At 36.1% G+C, this 22678-nt stretch overlaps 1 protein-coding gene and 1 long non-coding RNA gene across 3 annotated transcripts in view; both read right to left on the minus strand.

Moving 5' to 3' along the window:
* The window catches only part of CNTN5 (contactin 5), a 1268958-nt gene that overhangs the window by 90634 nt on the left and 1155646 nt on the right, over window positions 1–22678 (minus strand). For both annotated transcript variants that reach the window (XM_019741696.2, XM_074335568.1), the window contains one exon: window positions 18068–18188. In XM_019741696.2, coding sequence (XP_019597255.2) covers window positions 18068–18188 — 121 coding nt within the window. The remainder of the gene's footprint in view (window positions 1–18067; window positions 18189–22678) is intronic.
* Window positions 4284–9445, minus strand: LOC141572428 (uncharacterized). Its single transcript, XR_012497788.1, has 3 exons — window positions 8265–9445; window positions 8014–8152; window positions 4284–4490 (listed from the first exon to the last, which is right to left on the minus strand). It is a non-coding gene; the product is annotated as an uncharacterized LOC141572428 (long non-coding RNA).

A 22678-nucleotide genomic window follows, 5' to 3' on the forward strand; every position in this document is an offset into this window, starting at 1 on the left:
TTTCCAGTCAAGTCACTTAGGAGTTCAGTTCATACCTCTGGGACACAGAAGGTTCTTTAAATACTGAGGCTGGAAGGATGGGTTTCTCAGTGAAGATTCCAAGAAAACAGTTTATCTGGGCTGGCACTTAAAGATGTAATAGGTCTCTCTCCCTCCCTCCCTCCCTCCCTCCCTCCCTCCCTCTCTCTCTCTCTCTCTTTCTCTCTCTCTCTCTCTCTCTCTGACAAAAAGGGTAAGTAAATATGCCAAAGACTGGAAAATGTTTTGAGGAGAGGGAAAGCAGGAAGTTTAAGTTTCATGGGAGTAGCAGGAGTCTATAAAGTTTGGGGAAAGGAGCTTGAGAGAAGACCTTGAACAGCAGGTCAATGAGTTTGAACTTTGTTAGGAAGGGAGTAGAGAGCCTGAAAATGTTTTTAAATTGGAGGTGGACCGATACATTAGCTATTATAAAAGAAGAGTCAAGAGTCAGGACAGAACATTATTCCAGAATTTCATGCTTGGAAAAATTGGAAGAATAATGGTAGAATGAAGAAGAAATCTGGAGGAAGTTTTCAAGTTTTCTTTTCAATTTAATGCAATTAATTTCAACAGAAACAAATTCTATAATACTACTGAAGTGCAGATATAGGAAGATACTAGTTGGAGCCTGAAGAAAGTTCAAAGGGTCAGGAATCATCATTGTGAGCAATGTGATAGGTAATCAATAATGTGAACAGTAATATTGTTGAACAACATTGAGAACTTATATGAAACAAAAAGCATGATTTTATAGGGGCTGGTCAACACTGTCCCATTACATTCTTTATACCCTATGTTTGCTCATAACAAGCAACAGAGGTGACTGAGTTTAAAAGTTGGCATGATAGGTATCAAGGAAGCCAAGAATTTCAGGCAGGAATTTATTTAAGTATAGCTGGTGACCAAACAAGTTAAGTCCATGTTAAACTCAGGAGAATACTCAACAGGTGGGAGGCACCTGTTGCAGATTAAAGCTGTTATCAGAGGTTTTATCTCCCAAGTTATAGGTCAAAATACACATAAATACACATGGCAGAGCTTCCAGGACACAAGTTAGGGCCCTTACAGTTGCAAATAAGGCAAGATAATAAAGTGCTGGGCCCTCAGCTGGCTGATCTATCAATTGATAGTTCAAAAACTCCCCTCTTGGACATAAAATCTTAATGGACACATAAGCCATTACTTTAGTACTCCTATTTAATTTCTTTTGAATATATACCATGTAGCCAGAATCCAGCATATGAAACCTCTTTGTTATTGCATTTAGTTTTTAAATATTTAGGTCAGCATTGCTTGTGAGAATGTGTGTGTGTGTGTGTGTCTGTGTGTGTGTGTGTTTCAAAGAATAAGGTGGAGTGGAAGGTGGGATGGAGTCATGAAAAAATGCTGATGGACTTATAGAGCATTATCTATGTTAAAGTTCTATATGTCTTCTGTAGTCATAATTTTTGTCTTGATGTTCAAATGCAGTCCTGCTTTGGCACTTTCTTCGTTCACTTTCATCAGAAGTTGTTTCAAATCATTGCTACTTTCTGCCAGTAAGATGGTGTAATCTGCATATCTTAAGTTACTGATATTTCTTCCATCAATTTTCACTTCTCCTCCTGAGTCTAGCTGTTTTCCGTATATGTTTTGCATACAGATTAAACAAATAGGAAGATAAAATGTACCCTTGTCTAACATCTTTACTATAGGAAACCATTCTATCTCTCCATATTCTGTGCTGACAGTAGCTTCCAGTCCACAATATAGACATTAAGCTGGAGGAAAAAAATGACACATCAGGACAATCAAAGGCTGAGGTACACCAATTTCTTTTAGAGCAACCCATAGCTTTTCATGATCGATGAAGTGAAAGGCTTTACTGTAGTTTAGAAAACATAGACTAACCTTCTTCTGAAATTCTTTGGAGCACTCCAGTATCCAAAGAATGCTCACAATTAGATCTCGAGTGCCTTTTTCTTTTCTGAATCCACCTTGAACACCCAGCATTTCTTGCTCCATACAAGGTAGAATTATTTGTTTTGTTCCATCACCTAGAGAATTGCTTTACTTGAGTGGAAAATGAGAGCAAAGGTCCTATTGTTACTGTACTCTTTGGCATTTCCTTTCTTGAAGATTGGGTTGTATATTGAATGTTCCCAGTTGGTAGACCTTTGTTTTGTTTTCCATATTTGTCTTTTTAGGATTTTGACAGATTCAGTCTCTGTGGCTTGAAGTAATTCTATCCATATCCCGTCTACCCCCCTTCTACTACAGAAGATATAGACAACTTTAACGCAAGCAATGAAGATATTGACATTGTTAAAGATTTTGCTTACCTTGGTTCAGTCATCAATTCAAATGGAGATTGCTGCCAAGAAATCAAGAGAAGTCTGAGACTTGGAAGGGCAACAACGGAAGAATTAGGAAAAATCACCAAGAGAAAAGATGTGTCATTAGAGTCCAAGGCTAAGATCATCCACACCCTCGTATTCCCAATTACCATGTATGAATGTAAAAGTAGGGCAGTGAAGAAGGCAGATAGGAAAAAAGAAATAAAAATGATTCATTTGAAATATGGTGCTGAAGGAGAGCTCTACAGATAGTCTGGATCACCAGAATATAAACAAGTGAGTCCTAGAGCAGATTAAGCCTGAGACATTAAGCTGGAGGAAAATAGTGACAAATCTCACACTGTCTTATTTTGGCACATCATGGAAAAGCAGAGCTCTTTGGAAAAGTCAGTAACACTGTGAAAAATAGGCGGTAGCAGGAAAAGAGGAAGACTACAAATGAGATGACTTGACTTCATAAAAGAAGTCATAGGTACGAGTCTACAGAAGGTGAGCAGGGCTGTTGAGGACAGGATATCATGGGCATCACTCATTCACAGAGTTGCCAGGAGATGGAGTCCACTCAATGGCAGGTAACGTACACACTTACAGAGATAGGAATGCCAACTTTCAAAGAACTATTTTGTGATTGCAGCCATAGGAAATTTCTGAAATCCCTTTCCCACCGTGCTACTCTCCAATAGTTTTTCCTCCTACTTCACTGTATCTCTCTGCCTTATTGACATATAACATGGCAATATATTTAATATTAAATACCTATGATTATTGTTTATTCAATTATTATTACATATGCTGTCCATTCTCCCCATTTACTTAATTTCTAAAACTGTAATTACTCTATTTTGGGAAAAGAATTACATATTCATTCATTCATACATTTAATAATTTGTTCAACAATGATTGAAGGAATATCTACTTTGTGCCATACTCTGGGGATAAGGCAGTAAACAAGATAAGGAAGGTACCTGCCCTTATGAGTTTTACTTTCGAGGGAAGAGAGGACAGTCAATGACCAAATGAAAGAGATAATTTCCGATAGTAATAAATGCAATAAAGGAAATAAAGTGGGGTGAAAAGCAGTGGAGGAGAGTAGGAAACATTAGATAGGGAGCTGAGAAATAAATGATAAAGAGCCAGCCAGCCACATAAATATGGGCAAGAGTTTTTTGGGCAGAAAACATCAACGAAAAAATCCTAAGTGTTGATGAGTTTTGTATACTTGTGGGACAGAAAGGATTCTGGTGTGGTTGAAACACAGTGAAGAAAGAGGACAGAAGGTAATGATGTTGGAATGTTCAGTAGGTGCCAAATGACAGAGGGATTTGAAGGCAATGGGAATGAATTTGGATTTATTTTGAGTGTGATGGGAAGTCATTAGATGACATATGAGAAAAGACAAAAGAAAGAAACCATTGAAAACCATAGAGCAAAAGTGTGATGAAAGCCGTCACAGGCTGTAGGAAGATTTTGGGGAAAATCTATTTAAATCATTAAAAATGTATGGGTATTTTTCTTTGCAATAAGGTTTTGGTAGCAAATGTAAATTGTGATGATTCAGTAAATCACTTTTCTAATGTTGTTTTATTGTAGGGCTGTTCGTTGGTAGAAGTTGACAGTGTAGTTTCAATGACAGTGGTAGTGTCAGACGATGCTTTTCCTATCAGTATCTTGCAGTCTTATTGAGAGTATGATCATTCTTCTACTTTCGTAGTAAGCAAAAACAAAAACTATACTACCTTTTCCCACACCAGTGGTAGGTATAATCTGTGAACATGGAGTTGCCATTGGAATTCTGACTCCTAAGGATTAGGTGATGCTATGTGATTGGTTCAGACCAGTGAGCTGTGAGCTAAAATGAGTTGTGCCATTTTTGATTGAAGCATTTAATTACTAATGTGAGACTCTCTACATCACTATGCTTAAAATGTTTAAAGAATTCTTGTATTCCTTTTCAGAAAAATACAAACACTTTTTGGTCAATTGTCACATACTTCAGGTAAAAGGCAAATTAACCAATGATTGCAGGTAGTTAAGTAGGCATACATGTTTAATGTAGTTTTACATGAGTTAAAGTTGTACATGTTGTATATATTCCAATATAAAGGTAATACTGTCCATCCATCGAAGGTGATCTTTCTGAAATGGAAAATAGATATTTGAGAGTCTATTGTACAAACTGGCAAGAATTACACAAACTGGCAAGTTAAAAATATCAGCTTGTTTATTTAAAACTTTAAGCAACCCAGAACCTATCCTGAAATTAATTTATTAAGCTAGTATTACATAAATTATAAGAGCAGATTAGCTAAATAAAACCTGTAGGAAAATACCATATGGGGTTCTAAAATATGCAAGGTATCATGTTTCCACAAAGCTTTCTATAAATCCAATATTGGGTTTATTGTGTATGACTCATTACAACTCCGCAATGCAAATTAAGATAAAGAAAATAATGACTATATAGATTTTTAAATTTGTTCAGTCTCACTATTCACTTATGAATAATTTATAGATATCCCGGTGACTTATTTTCCCAAATATACCATGAAGTGAATTTGGAATTATTATTTCCAATGACACATTAGGGCAACACATTTATAAAGTCATTCTAAGACAGGTGCACCCTTGACAATGCTATGGACTAAACTGTAAGGAGGGAACTTTCTTTAATATGTTTTTATCTGTGAAGTATAAATTAGTACTTATTCGCATTTATTTATATTTTCTTTCATGATTTTCCTTGATACCAACAACATGTTCTACAAGGTATCTATTTGAGACTAGGGGCATGTTTCATGGTCATAGAAATGAACAGAAGTTGACAAACATGTATCTGGGGTCATTAATTTTATATATTAAGTAACTGAGCAAATCAACAGTCCCCTAAAGATTGAAAAATGTGCTTAACTGTTGGGGCAATGGCTGAGATACAAGAGAAAGAACATTCTTGGTGGTTTCTTGATGGCTGCTGGCTTATACTCTGAGGATTTTTGCTATACAACTATAAAAAGACATTTACCATTATGCAATATACCATTAGAGCTCAGCACAGACTGAAAGATGACTCCTGTCATACGGTGACAGTGAACTTGGTACAATACCGATGCTACCATCTAACTCATTTGGAGAAATGAAGACAGTAGGTTCTTGAAAAAGCACTTAAATGAGCAGTCCTGGAGGTTGGATAATTTGTAACAGATGTTCCATATAATGGATGGATTACAGGGAGAGTGTCTGTAATGCAGACTATCTTGTTCATTGGGGTATGATTGATGCTGCTTATTAGCTTGACTTAACATTCTGTGAGCTGAGGTTGTGAGACAAATATGTGAGCTTTGATTTACTGATACATACAGAGCAGGTGAAAAAATGTCTTTGAAACAGTGATTAGATATTTCAAAGGAAGTTTACTAATACTATTTCTACTTCTTGAGTTGGAACAAAAGAAATAATTATATGAACCAATAACCTCCTGAACAAAACATGTAATTCAAACCGACTTGTTTAATGCCATAGTTTTCTGTGATTAATGAACACTTAAATTAACCAAATCAGGATGCTGACAAATGAGAAAGCTGACATTTTGATATAGATTATTAACTTATGTGGTTACAAAAATTCCCTTTGCTTGAAATTTTGTACTTTTGACCTAGAATGTTTTAAAATCTAAGACATAATTCTAGGGGAACTTGAAAACCATTCATATAATTTGGTTTCAATCTTTTAAAAATCTAAATATTTAAAAATCTAAATACTGATTTATTCATGCTGTTTTGTTTCAATTTTATTAAAATCTAAATATTTATTTCACAAGTACTTGCAAATTCCTTAGTGTCCTTGGTGGTGTTTATAAAGGCTTTCTACTCTTTAATTTTTGCCTGACTTCATTGCCAACAAAACTAAAGGTATAACAATGTCCTATGTAAATATTCCTAGAATGCATATTTATATCTTAAAAAGTATTACTTACTGTGACTTAAATCTATTTTACAATATATATTTGGTGCTCATTTTATGTTATATCAAGCTGGTGACTATCAGATGAGCAGATAGTGATGAATGTCACTGACATGAAAGCAGTACACTTAGAACTATGGCTTCTCTATTATAGTCTCATCTACACATCTTTTCTAGAATGAAAGATATAATTTGTGTATTTAACTTTTTTACCCAGTCTTATTCTTTTGGTGACTTTGTGTGACTGTACTTGAAGTCCTTTAGTGTTTATTTCATGTATGGGAAATTCCCTTGTACACGAAGATAGCTATTGCATTTTGCTCAAGGGTGGATGCTTTCATAATGGAGTCTTCAATGCATATAAATATGTGTTAATATGAGCAATCCACTTCAAGAAAGTGATGTGAGATCATTGGCTCAGTTAACTGAATACCCTGTGATTGTCCTGATGGTGTTTCATACTTTATCCTGATGACAGTAAACCAGCAGAGAACACAGTTATGCCTATCAACATGCCAATTTGACCTGAGGAAGGAGAGGACGTCAAAATGCTCCCAGTATCCTTTAGAATGTATTATCAAATTGTAATTGAACAAGATGAACAAAGTAATCAGAATATTATTGAATATTTCAGTCAGTGGATAATCAGATAGGATCACATTCTGGATAAATGTAGACCATTTTCCTGCCCTTGCATACCATGAAGAATAATGATTCATCTCTTTAATCTAGAAGATTAGGGAAATGGATATTCTTCCTCTAGTTAAGAACATCAATAACAATATCTACTATTTACTGAGAAGCATTCTATCATTTGAAATCTCATTTCATTCTCCTATTAAACCTGCAAATTAGATATTATTCCATTTTACAAAATGAAGAATCCAGACGAGGTAATGTGACTTGCCTATGGTTATACAGCTAGTGTCAGAATGAGATTCAAATTCTGGCCTGAGTTATTTTTATAATGCTACACTGTATGCACTGGGTAAACTGGCTACTATCATAGCCATTTTAACAACTTGAGTCATTTTTAAATTGGGCTATTGAGTCAACTCACATTTACTGAGCAGCAGTTATAAACTAGTTCCAATGCTCTGGTTGCCCAAAGATCTTTCTTTTCCAAATGCAGCACAAATACAGCAGACCTTTCCCCACTACTTTTCATTTTTATTTTCTCACTGCAATAAATAACCTTGCAACTGTCACTTTTATATCTCAGCTTTACAATGCCTGCCTATTTTGAATCTTATAGAGGGTATTTTCTATTTTAATAAACAATTTTTATAAAGCTAAGAACTATTTTAATCCAACTCCCCCTCAATTTTTAGGTACCTCAGCAATGATCTCCAAATTTCCAAACGTAAAGTCTACTGATATACTTAATCAATAACATAGAGACATCATGTACTCATGATTGCCAATCTTTACATATAATGAGTCAAATTAGATTTTCCCCATACATACCTGGTGATAAGGTTTACACACCTTAGTTTTGAAAAATAAAAAAGAGCTGTCTATTTAAAAGAATTTTTACCAAGAATGAGTCATTCATATTTTTTTTGTTCTTGGCATTAACAGACATCATCTGGTGTTCAGTTTTTTTCCCCTACTCTTTCACCTCAGTTGCTCTAACTCATTAGACAGCTAATTGCCTTTGTAATTCCAAATTAAAGAGTACTTAGTGAAACGGAGACATTACCTTTGCCAGGTGTTTGGGAGGACAAAATCCCATTTGCAGTAAAAGTCAGTAAAAGTTTCTTCCAGTCAACGCCAATCCTCTCTCTGTTCATTCTGGATGGATTTTGTGTTGTTCAATGAAGAGTCACTCAGACACCAGGCTACATGTTGTGTGGTATTACACAAAATCAAGAAAATAATTAAGAATTGAGTACTTTGGAACACAGATTGAAATAAAACAAGATTTTGAGATAAGGACTAAAGTGAGCTTACCAATTTTCAACTGTCTTCCTTGGAGATGTGACCAGCCATGGGGCTGACATTCAGCAAAGCTTCTGCTTAGAACTTGGGTTCTTGCTGAGCACATTTGGGTTATCAAAAAAGAGCCACGTAGTAGGTATATGTCATACAAGGCTGTGTTCTAGGCTTCACATGAAAACAAATTACTATTCAATACCTAAAGGACATGCTAAAACAATCTAGGTAACAGTAAAACAACACAGAACAGAATGTATTCAAGAAAAATAATGGGGAGGTTTCAGAAAGGATTGGTGGTTGGTTTAGGCTATGACTGTACAAAATATATGAAAGGTAAGTAAGTAGGATGATTTTTCCCAAACAATTCAAACTAACAAATGAACAGACAGATAAAACGTACTTCCAATATTTTGCTGAAGTAATACTGGTGACTTTAAAGACATTCTTCTGAACAACAAAGACTTCTTTTTGTTGTTTGGTTGTTTTGTGTTGTTTTCTTTTCATGACTCTTGGCATAGCTCACCCATCCATAGGTAAGCAGCAACACATTTCAAAGGTTTGCAAAAACAGCAGAAGCAAATGGGATGGTCAGGCACATTTTAAAGCAGTTGCAAGTTTTGTCCTTGTTCTCATAATTGTGGCAAGAACGTTTAAAATGAGAGAATGAGAAGAGATCATACAGTAAGTGGTTTATTATTTATTGATGCTTAATATTCCTGGTGGCACTCTGTCTAGAAGTAATTCCTTTCTATCAAAACCTAGTATCTGGATAAGAAGCTCCACAAGATGTACTGAGAAAATAGTAATTAGAATTCGATATTTTATATGATTGGCAAAGTCATAAGGGACAGAGGAAATTCAGATTATCAATAAAGTTACTGGCCATTAAGGTCAAGGTATATGATAGAAAATGGTGATCAATAATGTTTAGTCTCCTGGTCATGTGGTTAAAGATTACGTACTATAGAGGATTAGAGAACATGAGGCCTACCCTTAGAAACAAATGGGAGTGAAAAAGTGCTGTATTTGCAAACTGGTGTAATGTTCTTGGCTAAGCAAATGATGACTTGTTTTTAAATCTAGCCCACATATTACCTCCTTGGTAAAAATTCTCTAACTCCTAGGCAGAGCCTGTCTCTCCATTCCTTTGTTTCTTATAGGCCTCCTCCCTCCCTCCTTTCTTTTCTCTTCTTTCCTTCCTCCTTTCCTTCCTTCCTTCCTTCCTTCCTTCCTTCCTTCCTTCCTTCCTTCCTTCCTTCCTTCCTTCCTTCCTCCCTTCCTCCCTTCCTCCCTTCCTCCCTCCCTCCCTTCCTCCTTCTCTTCCCTCCCCTCTCCTATCCTCCCTTTCCTTTCCTTTCCTTTTCCTTTTTTCTCCCCTTCTTTCCACAAATATTTGTTAACACTTGTCAGGAACTAAGTAGGTTCAGGGGATACAATGATGAATAAAATGGAAACAATATGGCAATTGACAATGGAAAGCAATAGGAGTACAGTAATTTAAAATGCTCACTTCGAAGTCAGTCTGCCTGGACTCTACTTATCATTCTGCCTTGTGAAGGTAATATTTGTGAGTCCTAAACTTCTCTGAGCCTTGGTTTCCTTATTTGCAAATTGGATAAAAATTGTACTCTTCTCATATTGTTTTTATATGATATGCTAAATGGACAAAGTGAAATAATTCCTATGAAGCCTTTAACACAGTGTCTGACATACGGGAAGAACTTAATAATTGTTAACTGTTTTCATTATTGTTAATGGAGCTTATGATCAGAAAGCAAAATGTGCTGCTCATACATCTAAAACAACACTACTGATATTATATTATAAAAAGACACGTTCCTCCATGTCAGGGACATAAGTTGTTCATGGCTAGCTGGTTCTTAGCACTGTGCTTGCCACATATTATGTGCTCTATAAATCTTTGATAAATAAGTATTGAACGGAATAAATGAAGAGTGTGCCCAAAGTCACACAACCAGTAAGAGCTTGTGGGGAAATGAAACGGTTTGCCTGACTTCATAGCCCATGCTTTCCTTGAGATACTGCACCACCTTTCCCATATTATTGCTTGGCTCTCTCCACATACTATAATTTGGTTATTACACCCTTCATTCCACTGAATTTGCCTTTGCCAAGGTCGTCAATTACTTTCAAACTGCTCAACCCAATGGTATACGACGAGGTCTGACAATTAAGTTCGTGAATTTGTTGCAATGATGTTGCTAACCTTTTTTTAAATATCAGAGGGATTATTCATTATGAATTTGTACCATCTGGACGAACAGCTAACCAAGTTTACTATTTGGAAGTGCTGAAAAGGCTGCGTGAAAAAGTTAGACAAAAACGACCTGAACTGTTCGTCAACAATTCATGGTTCTTGCATCACAACAATGTACCAGCTCACTGTCTGTGAGGGAGTTTTTAACCAGTAAACAAATAACTGTACAGGAATACCCTCCCTCCTCACCTGATCTGGACCTCAATGACTTCTTTCTTTACCCGAAGTTATGGAAATACTGAAAGGAAGACATTTTGATGACATTCCGGACATCAAAGTTAATACAATGACAGCTCTGATGGCCATTCCAGAAACAGAGTTCCAAAATTACTTTGAAGGGTGGACTAAGTGTGGGTGTTGGTGCATAGCTCCCAAGGGGAGTACCTCGAAGGTGACTGTAGTGATATTCAGCAATGAGACATGTTGCACTTTTTCTAGGATGAGTTTGCAAACTTCATTGTCCAACCTCATACATTGGTTTTTATTTTACTTGCATTTGACACTGTTGCCTACTTTCTCCTTCCAGAAATTCCTTTTTCTTTGTCCCTATGACTTGATTTCCTTGGCTTCCCTCATAGCAGCTCTCTGTCTCTGGCAGCTACTTCCTGATCGCCTTTGTCGATTCCCCCTCTGCTTCAACATTAGTGTTTCTGGAGGTTCCATCCTGAGCCTTTTTCCCCTTTTCATTCTTCACTTGTTATCTCTGTAATTTCAGTTCCATCTGATCGTGCTTAAATCTACATCTCATTTGCACTGTTTCTCTCCTGAGCTCCATAGCCACAAATCTATTTGCTTACTAGATATTTCTCTCTGGAGAGCCTTATCTTAAATGCTGTTCCTTTACCCCAATCCATTTCTCTCCTTATCGTCCAGATTACATGAAAAGCATGATCATTGTTCACTAGGGTGGCCATATAATTCATCATGTAAACCAGGACAATTCTGAGAGTAAAGGGGTCTCATTGTTGATTATTTGGCCTTCCAAGTGTAACCTGGAACTATCTTGGTCTGACCAGAATTTACAGTCTCCTTCCCATGGAACATTCCATTAACTATCAAGAGTGGCATTCATCTTTGCCTTCTCTTTCTTATTTTTCATACCCAGTGAGCCACCAAGTTCTGTAGAGTCTCCTTCCTTCTTATTTTTTTAAAATATGCACACTCATTTCCATCTCTATTATCATTACCTTTTTCAAACCCTTTTCATTTCTTGTCAGGAGTAAGCTATGGAGTCCCATTTGGTCTACTAGCAAGCCACTGGTGTCACTCTCCTCTGAAACACCCTCCGCAGTTTCCAGAATAACTTTCTTAAAGTGCATCTAACCATGTCCCTTTCTTGCTTTGGTCCTTTGATGGATATTCATAATGTTTAGTGTAAAAGTTAAGCTGTTTTGCACGGCATTACAAGGCACTTATGCCCAAACCCATCTTACTCCTTCTTTTCTTGCACGCTAGAGCTGTCCTGGCCTATAGCGGGCAGTCACTAAACAACGAATGAAATCAGCGTTGAAAACATAACCCCACATACCAAGAACTTATCTCAACAAGTTTATATAAAGGTGAATAGTAAATGTCATTTTTTTATATTAGGATGGATGCATTAAAAATAGGTTAAGTCTGTGGGACAAAGTACACAGTGAAATGTGATCACCTTACAATTTGTGACTCAAAAATATGTGTGATACAAAACCAGTGGATTGGAATTTTTCCCAAAATTTAAAAGTAAAGTCAGAATGCTCATTTCAAAATAACAAAATGCTCCCATCAAGAAACCCAAAAAAATCTGTCAACTGACTGAATTATTAGTGCCGAAAAGAGAATATGGCTTCTAGCAGGCACTCAAAATTTGTTGAGTGAATAAAATATAAGAAATTTAGCTTCCACCAATTGATTGTCTGCATACAATGGCAATTCACTTGTTTGTTTTTTTATTTGCAGATCTATCTATCCATCCATCCATCCATCCATCCACCCATCCATCCATCAATCCAGCCAATCCTTTTGCCAGTCAGGTCACTTCAGTCAAGTGTTGTTTCAATGAGCCAAAGTAAACGTGGTACACGATTGACCAAAAAATGTTACTTTTTAGTCAGTTGTTAAAGAGTCATCGATCCTTAAATAGCAGCATATTGGCAGACCCAGCTCTACTTTTTTTGACTAGTGGCTCCTTTTCATTTTCACTAGAGACTCCACCATATGATGGTACATGCAATCTCCAAGTATAAGGTCATTTCATATCAGATCAATGATGGGAAAGAAAAATTAGACAAACTCTATCGTTCAAAAGATACTTGTGTAAAATACTCGTGCATTTTACCGCTTGGAAATTTTCCAAAGGGACCAGATGCTGAAGATAGACATTTATGTCAATTTTAAATCTACATGGTTCACAAGGGCAGTGCTGTGAGAGATACAAAGATGGAGCACAGTAATACTGCTTGAATTCTCAAGTTAACACATATTAGAAATATGTTCAAGGTGTTCACTGAGCTTGAGTTTCCCTTTATATTTGTTTGGGAAAGTGATAGCACTTGCATCCTGCAAGGGCAAAAGGCAGAAAATTCTAAAACTTTCCTCTCTTGCTAGGGAGAGTCATTGAAAATTACAGCTGGAATAGAATAGAGAGAATTTAATCAAAGAATCTAAACTGGTTTCCATTAGGTAGTAATTGGTATCCGTAGGTTATTTTCCGCTATTTGAGAACAAAACAAAACAAAACAAAACAATACAAAACAAAACAAAACAGATAATACTTCACAACTACGTAAAATGTAGTCTCCTTACAGTTGGCTGGAATTATCTAGTTGGTAACACCAGCTACCTCATGATGATAAGAGGTTTTGGTGAGAATTAAAATAGAAATGTGAATTAATGTTTACTTCAATACAACAAACAAAATATTTGAAAACGTAAATTAAAGCTCCTGGGGTGGAATAATAAAAAAGATCTTTTCTGTAAAAAGCTGGTAAAACCTCTGAGGAGGGTCTAATATGCTAATTTTACATATGAGAAAACTGAGATTGAGTCAACTATGTTGTAATTGATCCCTTCCCTTTACTAAAGACCTTTCGGTCCTGTACATTAATACATAATTTAATAGCTATGCAGAGCTGGCAGAGGGTCCCTATCTTAGAAAGTCCCTATACTTGGACTAATGCTCTGCTGTTACTTTCTTGAAATTCTTATAAAATTTTGAACAGGGGGCTCTGCGTTTTCATTTTGCAGCAGGCCTCACTAATTATGTAGGTGGTCCTGCAGCTATGCCTTTTTTTTCCCCCTAGTATTCTATTATTTCCCCTGCAAGACTGCAAGTTATCCAGGAGCTTTCTTTTTTGGTACTTCTCACACCTCTTTCAAAGATGACTCTTACACTAGTGGATGTAGAGCCACATAGAGGTCTGAGACCTTGGTGTGTTCATTTTTTTATTACAAGTGTTGAGCTCAGTGCTTGGTACAGAGTAGGTGCCTAATGAATGGGTGAGTAAATAAATGAATAGCAAATTATCAACAAACACCTGTTGACTTCTTTAACTGACAAAATACTTTAATAGTTTTAGTTTTGCAGTGAAAAGTGACTAGGTGGATTGGGAGAGATTAAAGGTAAAACATTCAAGGAAAAAATCTTGGAAAGAATAAATGGCATTGAATTGATGGAAAGCTTAAAGCAAGTAAGATTGAAAGGTTGAACTCCAGGTTGAATATGAAATAATGGGTGGGAGGAGGGATGAATGGTTAAAAGCAGTTAGATATCTCCAACAAAGTTACACCCTGAGATGGATTGTTTCTTCTCAAGTTCAATTTAATACACAACAGATTCATCTTGTAAATTGTAATTCAGGAAATGAGAATTGTCCAACTTTGGGGAAAAAGATGGCATATAGGTTGCGCATTAAGAAAACACCAAGAGATTATTGATTCTTCAACTATTGCAACAGTTCCTTGACCCACTGTTTTGCATTAAGAAGCAAAGTAAAAAAACAAAAACAGAAAACAACAAACAACAAAACTTGTAAGCAGTAAAATGTTTAGTTTCCTCAGCCTCTGGGCAGAATCGACAGAGCTCATGCTCTGGTTCCCAGGTACCTCAGCTTAGCTAAACACATTTATTCTTTAAACCATGATAGATTCCTAACCTTACATTCACTTTGGGAAATGTATTTCTAACATTAATTTAAAAAAAATAAAATACAATTAGTGAACATTCCTTTCTCTGGAGTCATTTATACTGTGTTTGATCACTTACCATATTGTTTGGGAGTATCAGTTCTTTACAAATTTTACATCCCCCTCAGTGAGGTTATCTTTTAATGGTCTATCTCTTTTACCCTGGATAACATAATACAGGTCTATCCATCTTTAAAGAGATTCCCTATAGCATAGTCTTGCCTTACTTTCCCTATATCACACTTGAATAAGTGACTTAAATTGTGCACAGATGTCTAGGTGTGGCTTTAATTTCCTTTTATATTCCAGGATAATGATTTCTTTTAACATATTCATTATGGTTCTCCAAATTATGCATGGTGCTGTTACAGTGCTGGTTCACTGAATATTAAATATGTGAGAGCAATCAATTTTATGCTTCAAGTGATTATTTATGGGAAAATTCAAGTTTTGGAGGGTGAAAATAACAGTGGCATAGAGGTAGGGAATAATAGTACTGACATTTATAAGCAAAGTAAAGCAACAATGGAAACAAGCATTTTGGGGAAAGATAGTTTTAAAGTGGTGAATGGAAGGAGAAGCAGGGAGCATTACTAGTCAGGAACACTCAGATTCTAAATAGGCAATGGTGAGGGGCCACACACCTGAGCTCCAATCTAGTGTGCTTGGGGGTGGCCAGGTGAAGAATTACAGGATTTGGTGAGATGCACAAAATAATGTCACAGACTGTAATGGGAAAGGAGATGATTAAAAAAAGAAACTTTGTTAGTCTAGGAGAATGTAGATTTTTAGCTCCCTAAGTCTCCACTGAAATAGAATTCCAGGGCTATGAAAACATATTCCATGCCACCCAAGAATGTTCCTCACACTTAACATTGAGGAAAGTGAAGTGCTGAGACATCCCAATGATGCTATTCTACAAGAAGAGGATGGTGGAATTGTCTTTACCGTTCCCATTTTTGTGTGACACAGACTTGAATTAGAATGTTTTAGGAATTCTGCTGCTTCAATTGTAGCCATTGTTAGAAAAACTCCATCTAGAATGCTGAGCTTTGGTCTTGTGTCTTGTATCATTAGAACACCCCAACTTTACAAACCAATGAATGGAGGAGTGAAAGAAAGAAGAATGGCGAGATAAAACTACTTGGAGTTTTATTTTACAAGCCAACATTAAAAACAGCAATATTCAAGTATCCAAGTTCCTTCAATTACCAGGAGCTGTTAACTTAAAAAAGAACAGTGAAAATAAAAAGAAGAACCAGAGCTCTTAGTTCAGTTTTTAAATCTGTATTAGTCCAACCAAGCAGAAGAGGCAAGCTATTTTTACTATTTTTAGAAAAGCAATGCAAATATATAATAAAAATTGGCGATTTGATCAAATTCACTTCAAATGAAAGCTTGAGCTAAATGTTACATGAATATTCAGACAACAACAACCTGTTTGAAATTGCTCTTGAGTATAATTCCAAAATGTATGCGTTTTATCATCTCCTAGGCATAAAGCCAAAGGCTAAAAGAGCAGAACATGAAAAAGCTGAACCTGAATTATGTTCTAAACCCTGTTGAGTTTAATTTTACTTACGAAGTAGAATGTTAGTTGGCCACTTAAATTTGCCCCTCACAGCACTGTAAAATTACCTAGTTTCTCATTATCAGCCTCTAAATTGTGTTATTCATTTGGAAAGCTCCAATTTTAGGAGCATCATTCTAAATTACTAGGCAAGTGGTACACAATAAATACACATGATCTAAAACAGACTGTAGCATGAGAAAAAAGTGGTTTTTTTTATATATTTGACTGCAGTGTGGGGTTTGCAATTCCATAAGCCTTGTAACTTCAAAAGGCATAAAGGAAAAGTTTAAGCTAAATGGAATATCATGAAAGGATGAGCCCTTAAAACGTTGGTGTTTTATAATAGGTAATAACAGATACATATTCTTGATACAAATTTGGAAAAAAGTTCAAACAATCTTCTGAACAGAAACAAAAACACAAAAAAATGAACAAGCTGCCACTCAACCAGATAGACATTAGTTTCAAAACAACATTTTACTTGGACCAGTAAGATGAGTACACTACCCAAAATCAATAAACCTTTGATGATACATACAACTAAAACAAAGAGATGACGAAGCTTACTATATGCCTTATATTTCCTGCTGAAGTTTTTAAATAATATTAATAAATTCTTAAAAGTTATAATTGGAAAATATTCCAAGTGAATAAAAACAAGTAATCTAAAATATAAATTTTTCTATGGATTGTGAAATTTTTATTTGCAGAGATCGTGCAAGGGGGCTTAGCATGCAATACTCATACCACTAAAAATGTAATTGCTTAAAATAAAAAAGGGAGAGGCACGAGGTGGGATTCTGGTGATGTTCTAGTTCTTGTCTTGAGTGGCAGTTTCATGGTGTGTTCACATTGTAATGTTTCTTTGAGTTGTACAACTATACACTTATAATTTGTGAACATTTCTGTAGGTATTTTGTATCTCAATAAAAAGCTAAAAGAAAAGAGAAAGAAGAGAAAGAGGAAGGAAGGAAGGAAATAAGGAAGGAAGGAAGGAAAGAAGGAAGAAAGGAAGAGGGACAAGAGAGAGTGACACATACACACACACACACACACAGAGAGAGAGAGAGAGAGAGAGAGAGAGAGAGAGAGAGAGAGAGAGAGAGAGAGAGAGAGAGAGAGAGAAAATGCATGCTTGGAGCTGCATTTCTCATACTGAGGAATAATGTACTAAAATAAATTGGTGCTGTAGTCATTTACTTAATTCAAATAAGACATACAGCTTTATAGTGTTGTAGAATTTTCAGCCTGGTTCATAGTTAGAAACCACTTAACTGTCATTTCTGCACAGAAAGACTGTGTGTTGACATTTTCAGACTTAAAAAAAAATCCCTGTCTCTTAACAGTTGGAAACGCCGCCATATTAGGCATGCTGTTTTCCTGTTTTGGGAAGCAGAATTTAGAAATTAGTGGAGTTAAAAAACACACCTGGGGGTTCTACTAGTTTTGTACTTGAAAAACACATATACACACCAATAAAGTTTATCTCTGTAGTCCAAAGGGTCTTTGTGGCTCAACTGCTTAAAATTTCTGTTTGGCAATAAGTTGGTTAAACACTTAGTGACCACTTACTACTAAAGGTGTTTTGGACCCTGAAGTTGGAGCTGTAGGTTTTGTCTGTTACTAAGGAGCAGTTTTCCATGTAATATTTTCAAAGGCAAAAGGTTAAGCAAAAATGACATATATTGTAAAATCGAAAGTAAAAGGCACTGTACTGATGTGCTCAAAGTCCATGCATTGAAATTCCTTTGTATGATAATTTATGGTGATCACGTCTTCAGACTGCACTATTAGCATACTCACCCCTAACAAGAAGTTCTGCCTCATCTGACACACTGTCTGCTGTGGTCTGTACCCTGCAGCCATATCTCCCAGCATGCATCAGAAGGATGTTCCTGATCATTAAATCTGCAGAGGATGCTTGCTGAAAGAGGGATGAAGTGCCAGTTTAAAATGTTGCAAATCTGCCTAGTTCAAGGTGGTTTAAGGGGAACTTTGCATATTCAGTCAAAGGGCCCGTTTTTGGCCTTACAATTAATTTATATGACAACAATTCAGAAATCAAACATGCCCTACTTTAAGGAACACATGGAAGTTATGTTTTTAACAATTGCTAATAAAGTGTTTGAACATTTGATATTGCATATAATTATTTAGCAGCTACAATATTTAAATATGCACACAAATTCATATCTTTAGAAGTATAGGAAAAATAAACAGTGAGAAAAAAAAATTGCGTTGCTATTCAGAGACAGACCTATTTTTGTGTCAAGAAAATAGTATTGAAAGGAATAGCCACTTTTGAAAATTAATTATGAGAAAATAGCAGAAAAAAGATTATCTTGTGTAGCTTTATTGAATGGTTCCTCTTGTAGGAACACCACAGCAACGTAATGAGACAGTGCTCATGTGAAAGACTGCTGGTCCTCAAACCATGTGTCTTTACTTAACAAAGATTTATTTCTCCCATAAGTACCATGATCAGGGAGTAGGGTCGGCCTAAATCTTTGTAGTTACAAAACACAAAAGGGGCTCAAAACACCTGATTCTTGTTGGGAGCAAGATGATTGAACATAGTTGAAGAACAAGTGGCAGTTAAGGAGATCCGCAAGTACCAGAGAGATGTCTTTTAGATGTACCAATTCATGGGATCAGTGATGACTCTATCTACCCTCTAGAATGACTGGTACAAAGCTTTCATTACTTAGTCTTATCTTTCATTTACTCTATCAGGAAAGAGAGATTTCCTTTTTCATGACTATGTAAGATCTGGTATTTATAACAACTCATGAGGTATTTTTTTCAGAAAATGATAGCAAATCTCCAATACACTTTTCAGTTTCCATGTTGCCATCAAAAACTGTTGACTGGAATGAGAGTACATGCATGCACTTGAAATGACATATTCAAAGAACTCAACACTTCTCTCCAATAGTAGTTGAGCATATGAAAGAATGTTTAATGCAAGTTATAAAGAAACATCCCAGTTAAAGATCTTTTAATTTTTGTTGGAATGGGTGAATCAACTTAAAAAAAAAAAAAAAGATGCATTTGTCCTTAGGAGGCTGTATCCTGATGATTATTTGAGTTGTTTGCTTTTATTTTGAAATAGACCAATGAAAATGAGAGGAATTTCTAGAAATCCTTTGAACTCTTTTTTCCCCTTCACATTCATTCTTTAGCATCTAAATGAATTATTTAACTGTATACTATGTTTTAGATCATTTTCTTCTGGTATTTCATTTCTGGTCCTTCCCCCCGTCCCATCCTGTTAGTCTTATGATAAAAAATTCTAAGGGTATTGACATTTTCTCTCATGAAATAATTGTTAAGACATGATCCGGTTCAGTCATTTACAAGGGAATGCTTCATGGTGAGAATGCATTAAAATGTCATAACAAATATTTCAAGGAATGTGATATTTGTTCAGTGAATGCCATACACTGCTAATTTCTTTAGGATAAATTGCTACTCTTAAATTTCATTTTCTCATCTCTACTAGACTCAAACCTGAAAAGGAAATTCACACTTTAACACCTTTTAATTTAACATAGGGAAACAAAAGTAAACTGTAAACATTATAAGCCATAATTCAGTTTCAAATCAACATAATTTAATAATGTATAAATCAACTTCAACATATTTATCACTTCATACATATGTGCCCATCTTAGGTGTGAAAATCTCCTTTTTCCCCTGGATTTTAAAGAAACTCTCCTACTAGGGTACTCAGTTAAATTAATCAGAAATCAAGGTGCACAGTATGGGCCCAGGAGGGGGCTTGTGTCTAATGGAAAAAGCAAGGAGAGGTCCCAGAAATGAGCGAGGACTTTATTATTTCCAGAAATACGCTTCTGAAAGACTGCTTGGTGTTTTTTGTTTGTTCCGTTGTTTTTTGTACTTGCGTGGTTTTTCAATATCACAAACTGGTGGCAGTTTAACAGCAGAAAAGGTAATGATTATTAAGTCATTTGTCAGGCTCACATTTTAGAAAAATCGTTTTGTGAAATCACATTCTTGTGATTAAATAATCAACTGTCTTATTTTCCAGAACCTTTTCTTCCCAAATATTTTGTTTTTCTCTTGGACAGAAATCCCCAAACCTTTGTCCTTTCTGTTGAATTATAGTGAAAGGAAAATCTTAATGGGGTTAAGAGGAGACTTCATTAAAAATCACGTAAAGGTCCAAGGAGTTCAGGAGCGTAAGGTATAGATGATCTGTCCTGTGTCGTCCTTTACTTGGTTCCTACCGTTAACAGCGTGCAGTGTCCTGTGATCTGGCTGAGGCTCCTTCACCATCTATCTGGAAGAAAAAGTCTATAGCTCATGGCCTATCTATTAATGCCAAGACTATTTGAGGAGTTGAAATCATCTCATTTTGGGCCCATCCCTTCTCTTTTGGATTATGTCTGCATTATATTTTTATAATTTTAAACAGGGAAGATTAAAAGTAAAATGAATGGATTGTGAACACTAAACCTAAATTACCCTTTCAGTAGATTTACTGATCTTTCAAGAGAAGTAATGAGAAGAATTCATGTGGGAGCCCATTATACTTAATCTCAGCCCACAGTATGTCGTTCCTGAGAGAGAACCCTTGCAATTTTGTGCACTTTTAATGAAATGGTTAGTTATAGCAGATACTTGCTTTCTTAAGCTTAAAGCTCACTTGCACTTTTTCTCTCTTAGGAGTTACTCTCACTTTTCTTGTTTTCTTTGACACCTGCTTTATACTAGACTGTCTTTTCTTTGCTGCTTTCTTTGGCTTTATGAACATACTGTGTTACATGGTGCTTCAAATGAACTTCCCCACAACCAGCGCTTAACACAATGCTCTAAGCATAGTGTGTCTAGCACAGTACATGCTGCATAGTGAGGGCTCAAGAAATATTTGTGGAATGAATGAATATGTGAGGCTCTTTAAGAAAGAGACTGCATGTTCACTTTTTGTGAGACCAGCAACATGGTTAAGTCATTTACATTTCTTGGTCACATAGTCTCATTAGAGCAGTTGCCAGATTATGTAACTTTTATTTATGAGTGAAACAATACAGGGAATGTCATCCTTTCACAAGTCCAGCTCTTTATTGGCTCTCACTTTGACTAAGTGTTCTGCTCATCCAGCATAATACTGCTGGTTATGACTTTCTAAAAATGGAAAGCTCCTTTAACTGTGCTGTGCAAAGTGGCTGCTGGCTCTTGTTGCCCTGAGGATGAAGTCCAATCTTCTTATTTAAACACAGAAGTCTCCTCAGAGCATGAGTCCACTGCCAACTGAATCCTGTGCTTCTGCAACTCGAACCTCACATTTCCCCATACATGGGAATACGTCCCGTAACTCTGCACGTTGTTCCCTTGCAGATGCGCTTTCTCCTTTGCCTGGAAAGCTAGCTTTAGGTGAAGTCTTTTTGGACACTCCCTAGGCATCAATAGTTCTGTCTTTGTTTAGTGAGGCTTTAATAGCACTTTACTCATGTCCCAGAACTAACACTTGACATTCTCAGAAGTCTCCCCCAAGTCCATGTGGAAGTCCACTATGGGCATTCCCAGAGCCGAGCTAGGTACCAGGGCAGCTGGTGGTTCCTGGGTGAGCTAATGGATGCATGAACGGCTTCCTTCCTTCCTTCTCTGTGCCTTACAATACCTCCTCCTTTCCCTCTTTTTCTTTTCTCCAAGAAATTAGGAAAGGAAATGACAAAAGGCTATGGAGGAAGACAGTACAAAAGAGTACTTAAGGAATATATACAGGTTTTGGGAATGACACAGAATTGTGTGAACCTCTGCTCTAACACTTATTAAATTTTGAAGTTGGAAAAATTACTACATTGCTCAGAGCTTGTCTCACAGCTTCAAGGTGAGATAATGCAAGTAAAGCCCATAGCAATGTATTTCATACATAGTAAATGTTTGATAAATGTTATCTGTGAAAGGGCCTGTAATTGCACTCTTAGCCAAGAGGAATATTTCTTTAATTGGTATTCACTTAGTCAACAAACTAGATATCAACATTTTCAATAGCTGTAGTAAGTTTTCTAAATACCTAGCTTTATTATAGATACATACATTGCCTTTTCTTTCTTGTAGAAAAGCACTGCGCTCAGAATAAGAAGACCTGAATTCTAGCCTTTGTTCAACATCTTCCAAGCACTGCAACTATGGGAAGTCCTTTTGGAGGGATAATGACAGTTAAACTGCTTCTCTTATGAGTATTGAGGAAAATCAAGTGAAACAATGTACATACATGAACTACTGGAAAATGCTTCAAAAGTGTAAAGGACTCTTAAAGCACTTTTTTTTTTTTTTACCAAGATTTAGTAGAATTTGATGCATATAACATAGTAAGCACTCTGAGAATGTTTTGGGATTGCATCATCTAAATGACAAAATAACTTAACCTGAAGTTCTTGAAAATAG

The sequence above is a fragment of the Rhinolophus sinicus genome, linkage group LG06, assembly GCF_036562045.2.
Source record: "Rhinolophus sinicus isolate RSC01 linkage group LG06, ASM3656204v1, whole genome shotgun sequence".
Taxonomy (NCBI): domain Eukaryota; kingdom Metazoa; phylum Chordata; class Mammalia; order Chiroptera; family Rhinolophidae; genus Rhinolophus; species Rhinolophus sinicus.